Below are 13,325 nucleotides of genomic sequence, written 5' to 3' on the forward strand. Positions count from 1 at the left end.
ACAGCCCGTAAGGGCCTTGGCCTATCTCCCGACTACCAGTCTCTCTCCCACAATCTTACCTAGAGGTGTGGAAATCTTCAACCAGTAATGGGGTGATGTGTAGTCAGCACGTCGATCCACCAGTCATTATAGGAGATATCTGTGGCTGGTAGTTGCAGACTATTTATAGAAATATTGATGTACTGATAAAGCAATCAGTCTGTCCTCTCCTTATTATGCATAATGAAAATGAACAAACAAAACACACCAGCTGCAATGGACAGTGGTGACCTACAGTGTTTGAAAAATAATAAGCACTTTACATTGCTAAACTGATTCATTTAGTCAAAAAATATTGCAATGTATACTGTTCAGTATAACATTCTGTGAAGCTAATGTTCAAGGGTTTAAATCCCATGGAAAATTGGGATATTTTTTTGTATTTGTTCGCTCATCAATTTCGTCAGATGAATGGTGTTACTTTTCCTATCTTTGCAAAAAATTGCAGCTTTAGCGATGAATACATAGGCACACATTCCAAGGCTAACATCAAAATTATTAAAAAACTTCTTATGCCACTTGCCGCAACATTCTTGTTAAAAAACACACAGACAGCATGATATGAGACTTTTCAAAAGTTTGTCCAAGCTTTCAACTCCGTCTCGGAGTCATCATCGGGATTGGTAGAGGTGAAGGGTGTCATCAGTGTTCTGCATTTAGCTGTGCTATCTTGTTAGTGCATCATCAAGTAACACGTGTTTTATTTCATTTCAGAGCTTTTGTGTGTATCATCAAATAACACGTGTTTCATTTCATTTCATTTCAGAGCTTTTGTGTACCTAAGCAACCTGATGTATCCAGTTCCTCTTATACACAAAGTTGCCATAGTTAATGAGAAGGGAGACGTCAAGGGCTATCTGCGTGTGGCTGTGCAGGCTGTCATTGGTAAGTCCTGGAGTTTCACAGTATTAATGTAGTAATTTTCAATAAATTATAAACTTGTAAGGTAAGGTACAAGGGCAATTCAGGGAGAAAGTAAAACAAAACAGTTTTGTTATCAATGACAGACACTCGTAGATACAGAACTTTTATTATACACATTAGAAAATTGCAACATTGCATTACTTTTCGACATAATCACCATTCAAATTGAGGCACTTGTCATAATGTTTTACAAGGTTTGAAATTCTTTCTGCAAAAAAATCTCCCACCTGGGAATGAAGTCACCCTCTAACAGCATTGTGAAGCGCATTGTCATTGTCGAAGCGGTGCGACGCAAACCACTGTTTCATGTGCCTGAACAGGTGGTAGTTGCTCGGTGCCAAATCTGGGCTATAGGGAGGATGATCAGAAACATCCCAACGGAACTGCTCCAAAAGTTCTTGAGTGCATCCAGCGGTGTGCAGGTGAGCATTATCGTGAAACAACACTACACCGGAATTCTGCATGCCCTGATGCTTGCTGCATTGGGCACATCAGTTTGTCGATCTTTAAACACGCAACACCATTCAAGCACGACACCTTCACTCATCACGTTTGGTCTGTAAACATTACACAGTTTGCGATGAATCGCAGCTGCCGAAAGGTTTTTCGCACACAGAAATCATATTACAGCACGCACTTCACATTTGGCAGAATTTTCTATTGGAGCGTCCATTTTCAATTGTTATAGCAGATGAGTCTGCAACACAACCTTCTCCTTCCACTCCTCGCTGCCTACTGAACTAGTGCGCACAGCGCCACATGACTGACGTTGCTATCCCCGGCTATTTCTCGCACATGCGCAAACTGAGGGTTTTTTCCGAATTGCCCTTGTACATAGTGAGATGAGCTCAGCAATTTTTTAGATTACGTGATCAGCACCATGCTCTAGCAAATGGAACCCCCTAGGCTTCTCCCAGGTACCCATTTGTTAGAGGCTAGGTAAACCCCAGAGCAAAAAAATTCTTCACCCTGATAATAGTACCTCTGTTTCCTGTGTGGTAGCCATGTGCCCTCACATTCACATGTACATATTTTCCCAGTTTTTGTGATAGTCTGAAATTTTCTGGTCTTGTCCCTTCATAAGGTGGCTCTAGGTTTCATCCAGCCTAAAATAAATGGGTGTTTGTTAAAGTGTGTAAAACACTTTGGATTAAACTGTTTTACGTCAACTTTTTGCTCATATAGGTTTATCGAGACTGGACCTAAAGTTTACAGTGAGATCTGAACCACTGTGCAACGTGCCTACACCAGCGACCGAACTCTTTGCTTACAAGGTGACAGCGCAAGTCAGTATACTATTGGAGAGGCCCTCATTGTAATGTGTAGTAGCATATTTAGTTTCTTTCGTTTTTGGAATGAAAATGTCAATGCTTATGAAATACCATGAATTTCTTTCACAACTTTTTACTTGTCAAATATATTTGGTCTAGGAATTAATTCGTGTGCCTGGACAAGAGATGGCGTAACGAGCGTATCGTCCCACAGTTCCGTGTATCCACACATGCGTTGAAAACTCCTGTCAGCACGCATCGTTCGTAGTATAGGGCAGTTGATTGACGCGTCAACAACAGCATTTTGTAGTCAACTGAACATGGCGCAGTTCGTGCCAGATAAAGTGTTTTTGCGGGGTGTTCTGCTTCATTACTTTAACATGCAGAAAAGTGCTACCGAAAGTCATCGTATTTTGGTGGAAGTGTATGGTGACCATGCGCTAGCTGAGCGAACGTGTCAGAAGTGGTTTGCACGGTTTAGAAGTGGTGATTTCGGCCTGGAAGACCAAGAGCGACCTGGACAGCCAAAAAAAATTGAAGACAAAGAATTGAGAGCATTGCTCGATCAGGATTCGTGTCAAACGCAGGAAGAACTTGCAGAAGCATTAGGCGTTGATCAAACAACAGTTTCCAAATGCCTCAAAGCCATGGGAATGATTCAAAAGATGTCACATTGGGTTCCACATGAATTGAAAGACAGAGACGTTGAAAGATGAAAAACCATTTGTGAATTGCTGCTTCAAAGACAGAAAAGAAAGGGGTTTTTGCATCGCATTGTTACTGGCGATGAGAAGTGGATCCATTACGAGAACCCGAAACGAAAAAAGGCCTGGGTGAAGCCAGGTGAACCAGGTCCATCACAACCGAAACGAGATATTCACTGTGCAAAGGTTATGCTGTGCATATGGTGGGATATGAAAGGTGTGGTGTACTATGAGCTGCTGCAACCGGGTGAAACTATTAATGGAGAATGTTATCGACGACAATTAATGCGTTTGAAGCAAGCTCTGGCCAGGAAACGACCAGAATGGGAGAACAGACATGATAAACTTATTTTTCAACATGATAACGCTCGCCCACATGTCGCAAAACCGGTCAAAACCTATTTAGAAAATGTCGGATGGGAAGTTTTACCCCACCCGCCGTATTCACCAGACATTGCTCCTTCAGACTACTACTTGTTCGACTGCATGAATAACGATTTGATTGGACAGCGGTTCACTTCTTCAGAAGATATCGAAAAATGGGTCTCTGACTGGATCGCTTCAAAGGATGAGGACTTCTTTCGCCACGGAATCCGTAACTTGCCTGACAGATGGGCGAAAGTGGTGGCTCGCGATGGACAATATTTTTCTTAAGGTATTTATGTATTTTGTGTTTGAAATACAGCTTCAATGTGTGCGTAACAACCGCACGAATTAATTCCTAGACCAAATATGTAGAAATGGTAGAAATGGTTTCTACAAAAGTAGTTTAATTTTGTAAGAGGAATAAAAATGTTAAATTAGAAAAATTAGGTTTCCATTTAAAGAACTTGAGTGACCTTCAAATGATCTTCAAAATGGCTACCTACTAAAACATACATAATGGCATTCTCTTTTCCCCTTAAAGTGAATTATATTTTAGAGGAAAAAAATTATTTCAAAAATGCTTCATTTGCAAGATATTTCGAGTTATCAGCTTAAATGGTCCACCCTGCGTATTGGTCAGATTAGTTTTTGGATGTGTTTATAAATGGTTTTTGTACAGATGAGTGGGAGAAATGTTACTTTTTAATTAGATAGCATCCTGTCTTTGTGTCCCATCATATCTACATAATTTAATGTATCCAAATGCATGTTCTTACCCAATGCTTTTGTTCCAGAAGAGGAGAACAGTGAATATGCAAATGGTGTTAGACAGTCAGCTCGCATTTCCTTTGATGATGACTCATTTGGAACACAGCGCCAGACCAAGCGCTCGTCTCTCCTCAGCCAGACTTTGGAGAAGAATCAGCAGTGCATAGAAGACCGTGTTGTTGAAGGGCAAGGAAATGTTCAAGACACTCTCAAATTGGAAGGTAAGCTGTGATGATTCGATTTTTTCTTCTGTAGCAGGGTGTAAAAATCAGATTTTTTACATTTAAAATGATTTTCAAAAAATGCTTAGAATTGCTACTATAAACATTCTATGGAAATGTTTGTTGGGCGTGTTAATGAAACTATAATAATTTAAGTAACCAGGCTTGCTACGCATCTGGAAAACCTGGAAGACAGGGAAATGTCAGGGAATTTGGTTTGTCATGCAAACAAGGAAATGTCAGGGAATTTTGCAGATCGTCTGAAATTTACATGAATGTTGGGTTCTGCAAGAGAAAAAGTTGCAAAATGAACAAGCAGTTCACTTCCACTTCTGGGTTCGATTCTTGTGATTCCACTCCCAAAAAAGATGCAGTTTAGAAACTTGTTTCTTTCGTTCTTTCGTCTTGTTCAAAATTATGGTTCCTTCGAATTTCTGTAATACATTTTCACTTTTATAATACTAGATATTAGAAAGAATATCAAAGTAAAACTTGCAGTCCAGATATCTGATTGATAGCTAAAGTACATTGACAATTTGATCATTATCAGAAAGGTTGGTGAAGATGAGGTCATCGTCTATTATTTTATAGGTCTTAGGGAGAATTCACACCGAAGAAACAAGCAACACGCAACATGCAACACGAGTGTTTCACACCGAAGAGACAAGATGCACGCGGCAAGCGACACTTGGTTTCTTTTCTCAGTTTGCATGATGGTACCGATATAATTGCATTAATCAGTTTATTAGTCACCCGAAAATAACGTAACAAGAGACATTGTTACATGTAAAGTGCGTTGCAAAATTTGTGCAAGTTATTGAAACTTCGGAGAGTAATGTTGTGCACGAGAAAACTGAGATATAATATGCACTGAAATCAAACTGTATACGCTAGACTTTTCAGCCTGAATAAAGCGAATACCTAAACACTAGAGAAATGGTTCTCAACCTTCTTGAAACCATGTCACGGTATTCTTTTTAAGTCAATGCCCTTAGCCGAAGAATTTTCCTCGTAAAGCTTTACAGTATTGAATATTTTATGCATGAATTAACATGTACCTATGGAATTAAATATTGATAAATAAATTCGAGCATAATCATAAGAGTAATAATAGTTTGATTACGTGTGTATATTTGTTGACAAATATAAAAATATGAAAGACAAAGTGGTAACATCGTCTCCTTGTAATTGAGTGATCCCGGGTTCGATAACCGGGGAGGCACCGGGCAGATCCAGTTCTGATTAGTCTTTTTGTGCATAAAATGGACTTAAAAAACAAAAACTCACATCTCAAATATGATATTGGGATTATGATAGTTGTCAACCAGTTTCAGCAGAACATTTCACGGTTCAGTAAAGTTGATACGAGGGCATGGTATCGGGTCGCGGCCCGGTGGTTGAAAAATAATGCACTAGAGTACTTTACCATGTTAACTAATATAGTTTGGACTAAAGTGCCTCCATAAGCTGACTTTTTCAAATAAAAGCAGTCAGGTAAATGGCCAAGACACGGCCTCTTTTCACGATGTTGAAGGCAAATTACAGCCGATAGATAACTCCATCAAAAAACTTGATAAAGCGAAATGAATGTTGTGTTTAAATCTTAAAACATTGTTAAAACATTGTACATATCGTTTTTCTTGTATGTACGCATTGCTTGCATTATAGAATTATTTTCTTGTAGTTTACGGTTATTACAAGCATAAGAAAACAGTTTTTCTTTGTGACGTTTCACGAACACGATTTGGACATTATACATCTAAACCCAAGAACAGGTTTGTCAACTCATATCATCGAAGAGAAACATTTGATTAAAAAGAGAAGGGTTTTAAAAAGATTAACGGGAAACACAGAGTTGAATGTCTGGGAAGCTTCGTTCATTGCAGAAGAACACTGGAATAAATTAAATAATGAAAATGGTAATGTAGATCCAGTATGGAGTTTTCTTTTTCACAAATGGAGTAAGCCACCATCTTTGAAATTTAATGTAACAGAAAACATCAAGAGACTGTGTGAAAACAATGATGAATTTGAATTACCTGATGATATTTGGGATTCATAATTTAAAAAATCTCAAATAAAAATACAACAGACTGCTTTTTTTCACAGTTAAGTTGCTATATTACAACAATGTAACATTGACAACGTCCATTATATAACGGATTCTTTTTGTTTAAAAATTACTAACCATTGTTATAACTGTATCTTTAGTCAAAATGAAAATAAATGTCTGATGAAAGGAGCGTGTGTTCTCCTGAAACGTCACAAAGAAAAACTGTTTTCTTATGCTTGTAATAACCGTAAACTACAAGAAAATAATTGTACATATCGATACTTTATTATATCAATGAAACATAATGCCAGTTGGGCTCTCTTCTAGAGTCTAAATACAGCTCGTTGGAATGAAGCATTCGCTATGCATGCGCAAACAAGAAACTGAAGCAACACGATGCACGGTATTGAGAAAACCACACAGTCCGAGAGGCACGTAAGCGACATGCGACATGTGCATCTTGCCATGTCTCTTCGGTTCGAAAGGTTGCATTGATTACCGAGTGTTGGCTTCCAAGCGACACGTGTGTCGTGTTGCATGTTGCGTGTTTCTTAGGTGTGAATTCTCCCTTAGTCTTGTTGGCATTTCCTATAGAAATGCAGCAAGAAAAATTTCTCCAGATGCTGTTTACTTATAAATGTAAGCAGAAAGGCAGCATTTTCTACGACACTATAAATCCGACAGAAAATGAAAAATTGTGTATGGTTTATGAACTTTTTCTGTTGTTTTTATATTGTGGAGATCTGTTATGGTGAAATAATGTACCTCTGTTACCTTAGCCTGAAGGCTAGATGCACTTGATTGTAGCACCCAATGCAATTAATGCCGAATGTAATTTTACATTTTACTCTTCAAATTTTCACGTGTTCTTGTGTTTGTAGAATGAAATTTTCTAAGAAAATTGTGAAAGTAAATGTTCACAATAATTAAAAAATTATATATTTAATTGAAAAACACAAGGTTCAAAAGCAAAAATCATGATGATAAACATGTCTGGAAAAATTTCATTTTTGGACTGGAAAACCTGGAAATGTCAGGGAATTTCATAATCAAAAATCGTAGCAACCCTGGTAACTTTTCTTCCATAAAATATTATGGATGTATTATATAATTGTAACTTACATTTTTTTTATGGTTTTTGTAGCTGAATGTTGGCAATTTTTTAAATAGTTTGCAAGATTTCAACTTCCATGTTTATTTATAGATTAATGACAATTACACTATTTATTGTTTAACATGATTAGTATTTTGTGTGTTATTCTACACAAAATGTTTGCTATTTTTACCTATAAAAATTATTGAATTTTAAATCAAGATAAATTTAAGTGTGTGTGTACATATTGCATTTCCTTTCATATGTGCTTCACCCCATCAGTAGATATATTTTGTTTCCTTTCTTAGAGCCTAATAAACACAATTAAATGATTACGAGATTAATGTACTTTCACATAAAGTGATTCTGATATCTACAAAATCCTTATGTACGTTATTCTATAAATTACTTCTTGAAAGTGATTTATTTTAAAAAAGCCTTTTAAAAAAACTTACCTGATTTATATCAATCCACCTTGATCTATAGTTTTATGTATAATTCTTCTTGTATGTACATATTGCTTGCATTGTAGAATTATTTTTCTTGTAGTTTATGATCCTTACAAACACATGAACACAAATTTTGCTGTTACGTTTCGGGAGAACACACACTCCCTTCCTCCGACATTTATTTCTAGTTTGAATAATATTACAGTTATGACAAAGGAATGAATTTAACAAAAGGATAAAGAAGCAGTTATACAACAAATCTTCTGAATAATATTACATTGTTTGAACATAACAATTCAACTGTGAAACCAGCAATTCATTATTACAGTAAAACCTCGTTAATCCAGACTAATGGAGGGGATAAGTTGACCGGTTTAACGAAAGTCCGGATTAACTGAAATAACCTGAAAGAACAGTAGAAAGTGCATTAAAACTTCTTTTATAGCAACAAAACATGTTTATTATGGTGTATTTAAAGGGCATAGGTCTAAATACGCTATACATCTCCCATGGACGTTGGATGTACATATTCTTAACCATTACAGAGCAATAAGACAAATGCGATTGTTGACTTGTAGCCACATTTAAAACCTTTCTTTAAAAGCCTTTTGCCTGTCTGGATTAAGCGAAGTCCAGCTTATCGGAGTCCGAATTAATGAGGTTTTACTGTATTATTTTTGAAATGTAGTTGTCAAATATTAATTATGGATGCCAGATATCATCAGACAAAGTTCTCCACCTTTCTACAAAGATTCTTGATCTCTTCTGTAGGATTGAATTTCAAAGGTGGTGCCTTACCCCACTTGTGAAAAAGGAGCTCCATAGTGAGTCTATTTTGTCATTCTCATTATTTACTTTCTTTCAGCTTTCTTCTGCAATGAATGGACCCTCCCGTACATTTAAATCTATATCTCCCAGCAGAAGTGAGTTTGATAATTCTGTTCTTCTGGGGCCACCCAGATGGCATAATGGTAACTCGTTGCCTTGTAGCTAACCTTCAAGACAGAATGGTTAGCATGACTTGCTATGTTGCCATGGTTTGAATCCGGACCTTGGCATGGGTGTTCTGTCTGAGTGTCCCTTCACTAATTTCATCATGTCATTGCCCATCCTCATCAACCAAATTAGGCAATAATTGCCTTGTAATCAAGGGGTCCCGGGTTCGATACCCGGTGGAGATACATAGTGGTTCAGATCCCACATTATACTATATGTCCAGTCTCGATTAGCCTTTCTGTGCACAAAGTGGATATAAAACATGGAACTCAAACTCAATTCCATCCTCCTGACAGATTTGGATGGAGATGCTGACAGTGGTCGTGGCGACAGCTCCGTTTCGTCTGATGCCAAGGAAGAGGAACTTCCAGAGCACCTTCAGGTTGCCCACGAATTCACTTTCAGAGTAACTGTTCTTCAGGCTGTTGGAATTTCAACCGAGTATGCTGATATATTTTGTCAGTTCAAGTAAGTAGATTTCAGGTTCACTAGAAAATTAATTTAATTTCTATATTTGCTGACGTATAAGATGCACTTTTTTTACATTAAAGATAGGTATGAAGAAGAGGGTGCATCTTATATGCCAATACTCAGTTTTTGATTACCTTCATTTCTGGAAATCTGAGTTAGACATTTTCTTTCTTGCTTTCTTGCAGTGTGCGAGAGTGTTCTATTCACGTATAATTCGTATCAATCCATAAGATTATATTTTATTTAAAGCCTCTCTGATGCTTCATGTTGACCAGGGCATTCACTTGTTTATCTCAGTTGTCTCAACCTCTGAGGTTTGTAAACAATGCACAGTGTTGTGCTATGCAAACCTCCTGATATATTCAGGATATAGGAAGTTCAATCAGCCTATTGAGTCAGCTGTTTGCAATAGAGGTAGTAAAAATCACAATTCGGCATGGAGGAAGGTCTCCATGGCCTGGGTGATATAGAGGTGAGACAGACTGAGAAGGGACTGACTTTGGTTTTGGATTGAGGAGGGAGAGGAGCTTAGAGAAAGGAGTTTAGGGAAATTGAGGCGAGTCCTGGTCAACCTGCAACGAAGCCTAGAGAGGACTTAGTTTATTTTATTCTTCGAATTTATCTTCATTCTTCAGATAAACAGGTAATTATCCTAACCCAGCCATGATTCAGGTTCAAAGGTTCATAAAACCCAATGAGTGACCATTGTCTTTTCTAATTGTTAAGCTGTTTAATTATAGTTGTGCCTTTCTTACTGCCAAGCGTTTAACTTGTCATGTTAATGACAAGTGCCCTCATCATCGAGGATGAAGGATGAATAAGTTACATCACCCATTGATTAATTGTGGAAGTTGCTGGTTCTGATCCCCATCATTCTGTAGAATGATACGAATTCAGTAATTGAAGGCAGTGAACCTTCGAAATTAATCTGGAAGAATGAAAGAAAGAGACAAATTCAGAACATGGAAACATGAAATTTAACATACACAGCTACATCAATATATTGGCCAGTGTAGTTATGTTGATATATTATCATATTGCTGGAATTGCCAATAATTTTGCAAATAGTGTATAATTGAGAGCATGAAAATGCCTTCATCCTACCCAGTTATCCTACCCTATGTATTCATTTCTGAACTAGAACTTTATTTTTACAGTTTCCGCCATCGCCATGATGAAGCCTTCTCCACAGAACCTGTAAAGAATACAGGGAAGGGAACTCCTCTTGGATTTTATCATGTCCAGAATGTAAGTAAGACTTTATATATGTTTTAGTATTGATGCAATCATGCTTGATCATGTCAGTACTTGTTACATGCAGAATTCTGTGAAATGAATTAAATGTGAAAAATTGTGAATGTATTATGTTTGAGTGGTGCATATGTTTGTGCACATGCAAGGGCCTTTTTTTTTAGGAAGGTCATTCCGGTTCAAGAATTAATTACTTTTAATTCAATCTTGTATTAATTAATAAATTAAATATTTTTTTAGATCACATTTTGTAGCCTGTCTTAGATTCATGGCTTTCTTAGATCATATTTGCAAACAAACAAACAAACAAAGAAAAACTGGCTCATGAGAAAAAGGGGCTAGGACGTGAATTATTTTTAGTTTTTTCTACCCCTTACTTTTCAGTACCATCTACTATTATAACCAAGACATTGAGATCATTGTTGAACGATCAGTTTGATGATAATGCTCAAATATGTTTGAGGGGTATTAGGTAAGGTACGGGGCTTTCAATTTTCTGGTGTAACATTTTAAACTAATGTTTTGCGTTTTGCATGCCCTTCATCACTACAGTGTATAAATCATATTTGTCACAACAGAGTAAAGAGTATAGTATACTAAATCAAAAATAAATCTGTATTGCTACATTATTTATTTGGTGTTATTTGGTTGTGTTTTTCAGATAACTGTCTCAGTGACAAAATCCTTCCTTGACTACCTGAAGACTCAGCCCATAGTGTTTGAGGTTTTCGGACATTATCAGCAGCATCCCCTTCATAAGGATGCAAAGCAGGAAGGCAGCAATTAGTAAGTTCTTTTTGCTTTCCTGTTTGTAAGAATACATGGGGTCTTGTAATTTTCAGATATTTGGCACTACTTCATTTCTCCAGCACGAATTTTGTGTGTATATATGTATTTGTAAATTGTTCAGATTTTAGTAACTGCAGTGATAATAAATGCAAAAGTTCTAATATTTTTCAGGTAAAATCTGTAGGTTTCTGATCAGGTAGCAAAAGTGTGTAACCTGCAAGTTATTAAGTGACACTACTTTCTTAACCAGTGCTTTCGCCGATGCTGCAGGGGTAGTGTCGTTACCTTGTAATCAAGGGGTCCCGGGTTTGACACCCGGTGGTTCGGATCCCTCTTTAAACTGTAGGTCCAGTCCCGATTAGCCTTACTGTGCAAGAAAGCACCAAATCAATCAATTACCCAGTGCATTTTTCTTTCAGTAGTCATACCACCACTTTTTTTTTTTTTACATTTGATCATTCATGAAAATACCACAATATTTTGAGTAGATCTTATGAGAAACGCAATATGTTTGCATTCAAAAATATTTCCATGTTAATTTTTATGGTTTTATTGTAATTAGGGATGGGACCGATTAATCGGTACTCTATCGGTATCAGCCGATATAGGCATATCGGTGTATCGGTAAAATTACCGATTATTTTACCGATCCGATATATCGATAAATATCTTATAATTTAGTGCAAAATTCTGCCATTTTGTTGTAATTTTTATGGACGATCTCGATGCCCTACTTTCTAAAAAAGTAATTGTCTAAATATTCAACTTCTTTTGCAATGCAGTCACCTCGAAACACACGTTTGTTAAGGAGATCAAGGAACATTTCATGTTCTTCAAGTACCATATCTAATTTTATATCGGATCGGTAGAATATCGGTTATCGGTATCGGTAAATACTATATCGGTACTTTATCGGTATCGGCCAAAATTTCATATCGGCCCATCCCTAATTGTAATATACACTGTAAGACATATGTCAAGAAATTGCTTTTTGGAGGTATTTATTCATATTTGGGAAATGAGAGAAGCGGTAGTAGATAAATGCAAAGAAACTAGTACTCACTTTTTCTGTTTTTTTTCTTAGTTCTATTAATTTCAGTGGTCACTGCCACCATCCTCGGAACTTGTTACACTGTTGCTTGGCATGCTTCTATTGAAAAACGATCATGCATATATTGTCAGTTGTAACTTTATGAATTAGTCCTCTTGAAGTAAGCTGATGACATTTAGAGGAGGTCTCAGAACCCGATACTCCTGTCTTAAATTCACCAATGAATATAATTAATTTAACAAATTGACACATTTAAAGTACCTTGTAGATCATTTTTGACATGTACATATGAAGGATTTTTAATTTAATAACCAACTTGTATTTCAGCGTTCGCCCGCCACCCAAGAGAATGCTTCCCCCGTCAATACCTATTAGTCAACCTGTGAGATCTCCTAAACTGGGAGTTCTACCATCACCAAGCACTAGTCATGTGCATGCTAAATATGATGTACTTGTTTGGTTTGAAATATGTGAGCTTGGTAAGTAATCAATTGCCAAAAAGGCTAATTTCCTTGCTGAGAATTCTGTCTGTTGTTTTCAGTAGATCAATGGCTGTTTGAAACATCTATTGTGTTCAGATATACTAAATAAAAATGTTTAATAATAATGAGTTTAATACTGAAGAGAATATTTGCATTTGTAGTTTCTCTACCGTACATGTACTGTAGATGTAGACTTGCCACTTGTGTTCAGTAGAAAACCATTTGGGATTCAATGGATTTCTGAGAATACAGAAGAAAAAAATCACATCCGTTGTAGGTTCGATCTCCACCATTGGCAAAAGAAGAAATTTGTTCATCTGAAGGTTAGAGAAGAGGTGCTCTCTGAGAAACATAGTGTTGTTAGAGTAAATATAGTAAAAAACACTAGACAATGCTC

At 36.8% G+C, this 13,325-nt stretch overlaps 1 protein-coding gene across 11 annotated transcripts in view; it reads left to right on the forward strand.

Moving 5' to 3' along the window:
• Positions 1-13,325, forward strand: part of unc-104 (kinesin family member unc-104) — a 192,674-nt gene that overhangs the window by 147,181 nt on the left and 32,168 nt on the right. For 10 of the 11 annotated variants that reach the window (XM_083132594.1, XM_083132593.1, XM_083132596.1 and 7 more), the window contains 6 exons: positions 806-924; positions 4,099-4,293; positions 9,181-9,352; positions 10,513-10,603; positions 11,268-11,392; positions 12,774-12,925. In XM_083132594.1, the coding sequence (XP_082988720.1) occupies positions 806-924; positions 4,099-4,293; positions 9,181-9,352; positions 10,513-10,603; positions 11,268-11,392; positions 12,774-12,925 (854 nt within the window). The remainder of the gene's footprint in view (positions 1-805; positions 925-4,098; positions 4,294-9,180; positions 9,353-10,512; positions 10,604-11,267; positions 11,393-12,773; positions 12,926-13,325) is intronic. The other variant, XM_083132595.1, reaches the window with a different exon arrangement.

Source organism: Lepisma saccharinum, chromosome 12 (genome assembly GCF_977018435.1).
Source record: "Lepisma saccharinum chromosome 12, izLepSacc3.1, whole genome shotgun sequence".
NCBI lineage: Eukaryota > Metazoa > Arthropoda > Insecta > Zygentoma > Lepismatidae > Lepisma > Lepisma saccharinum.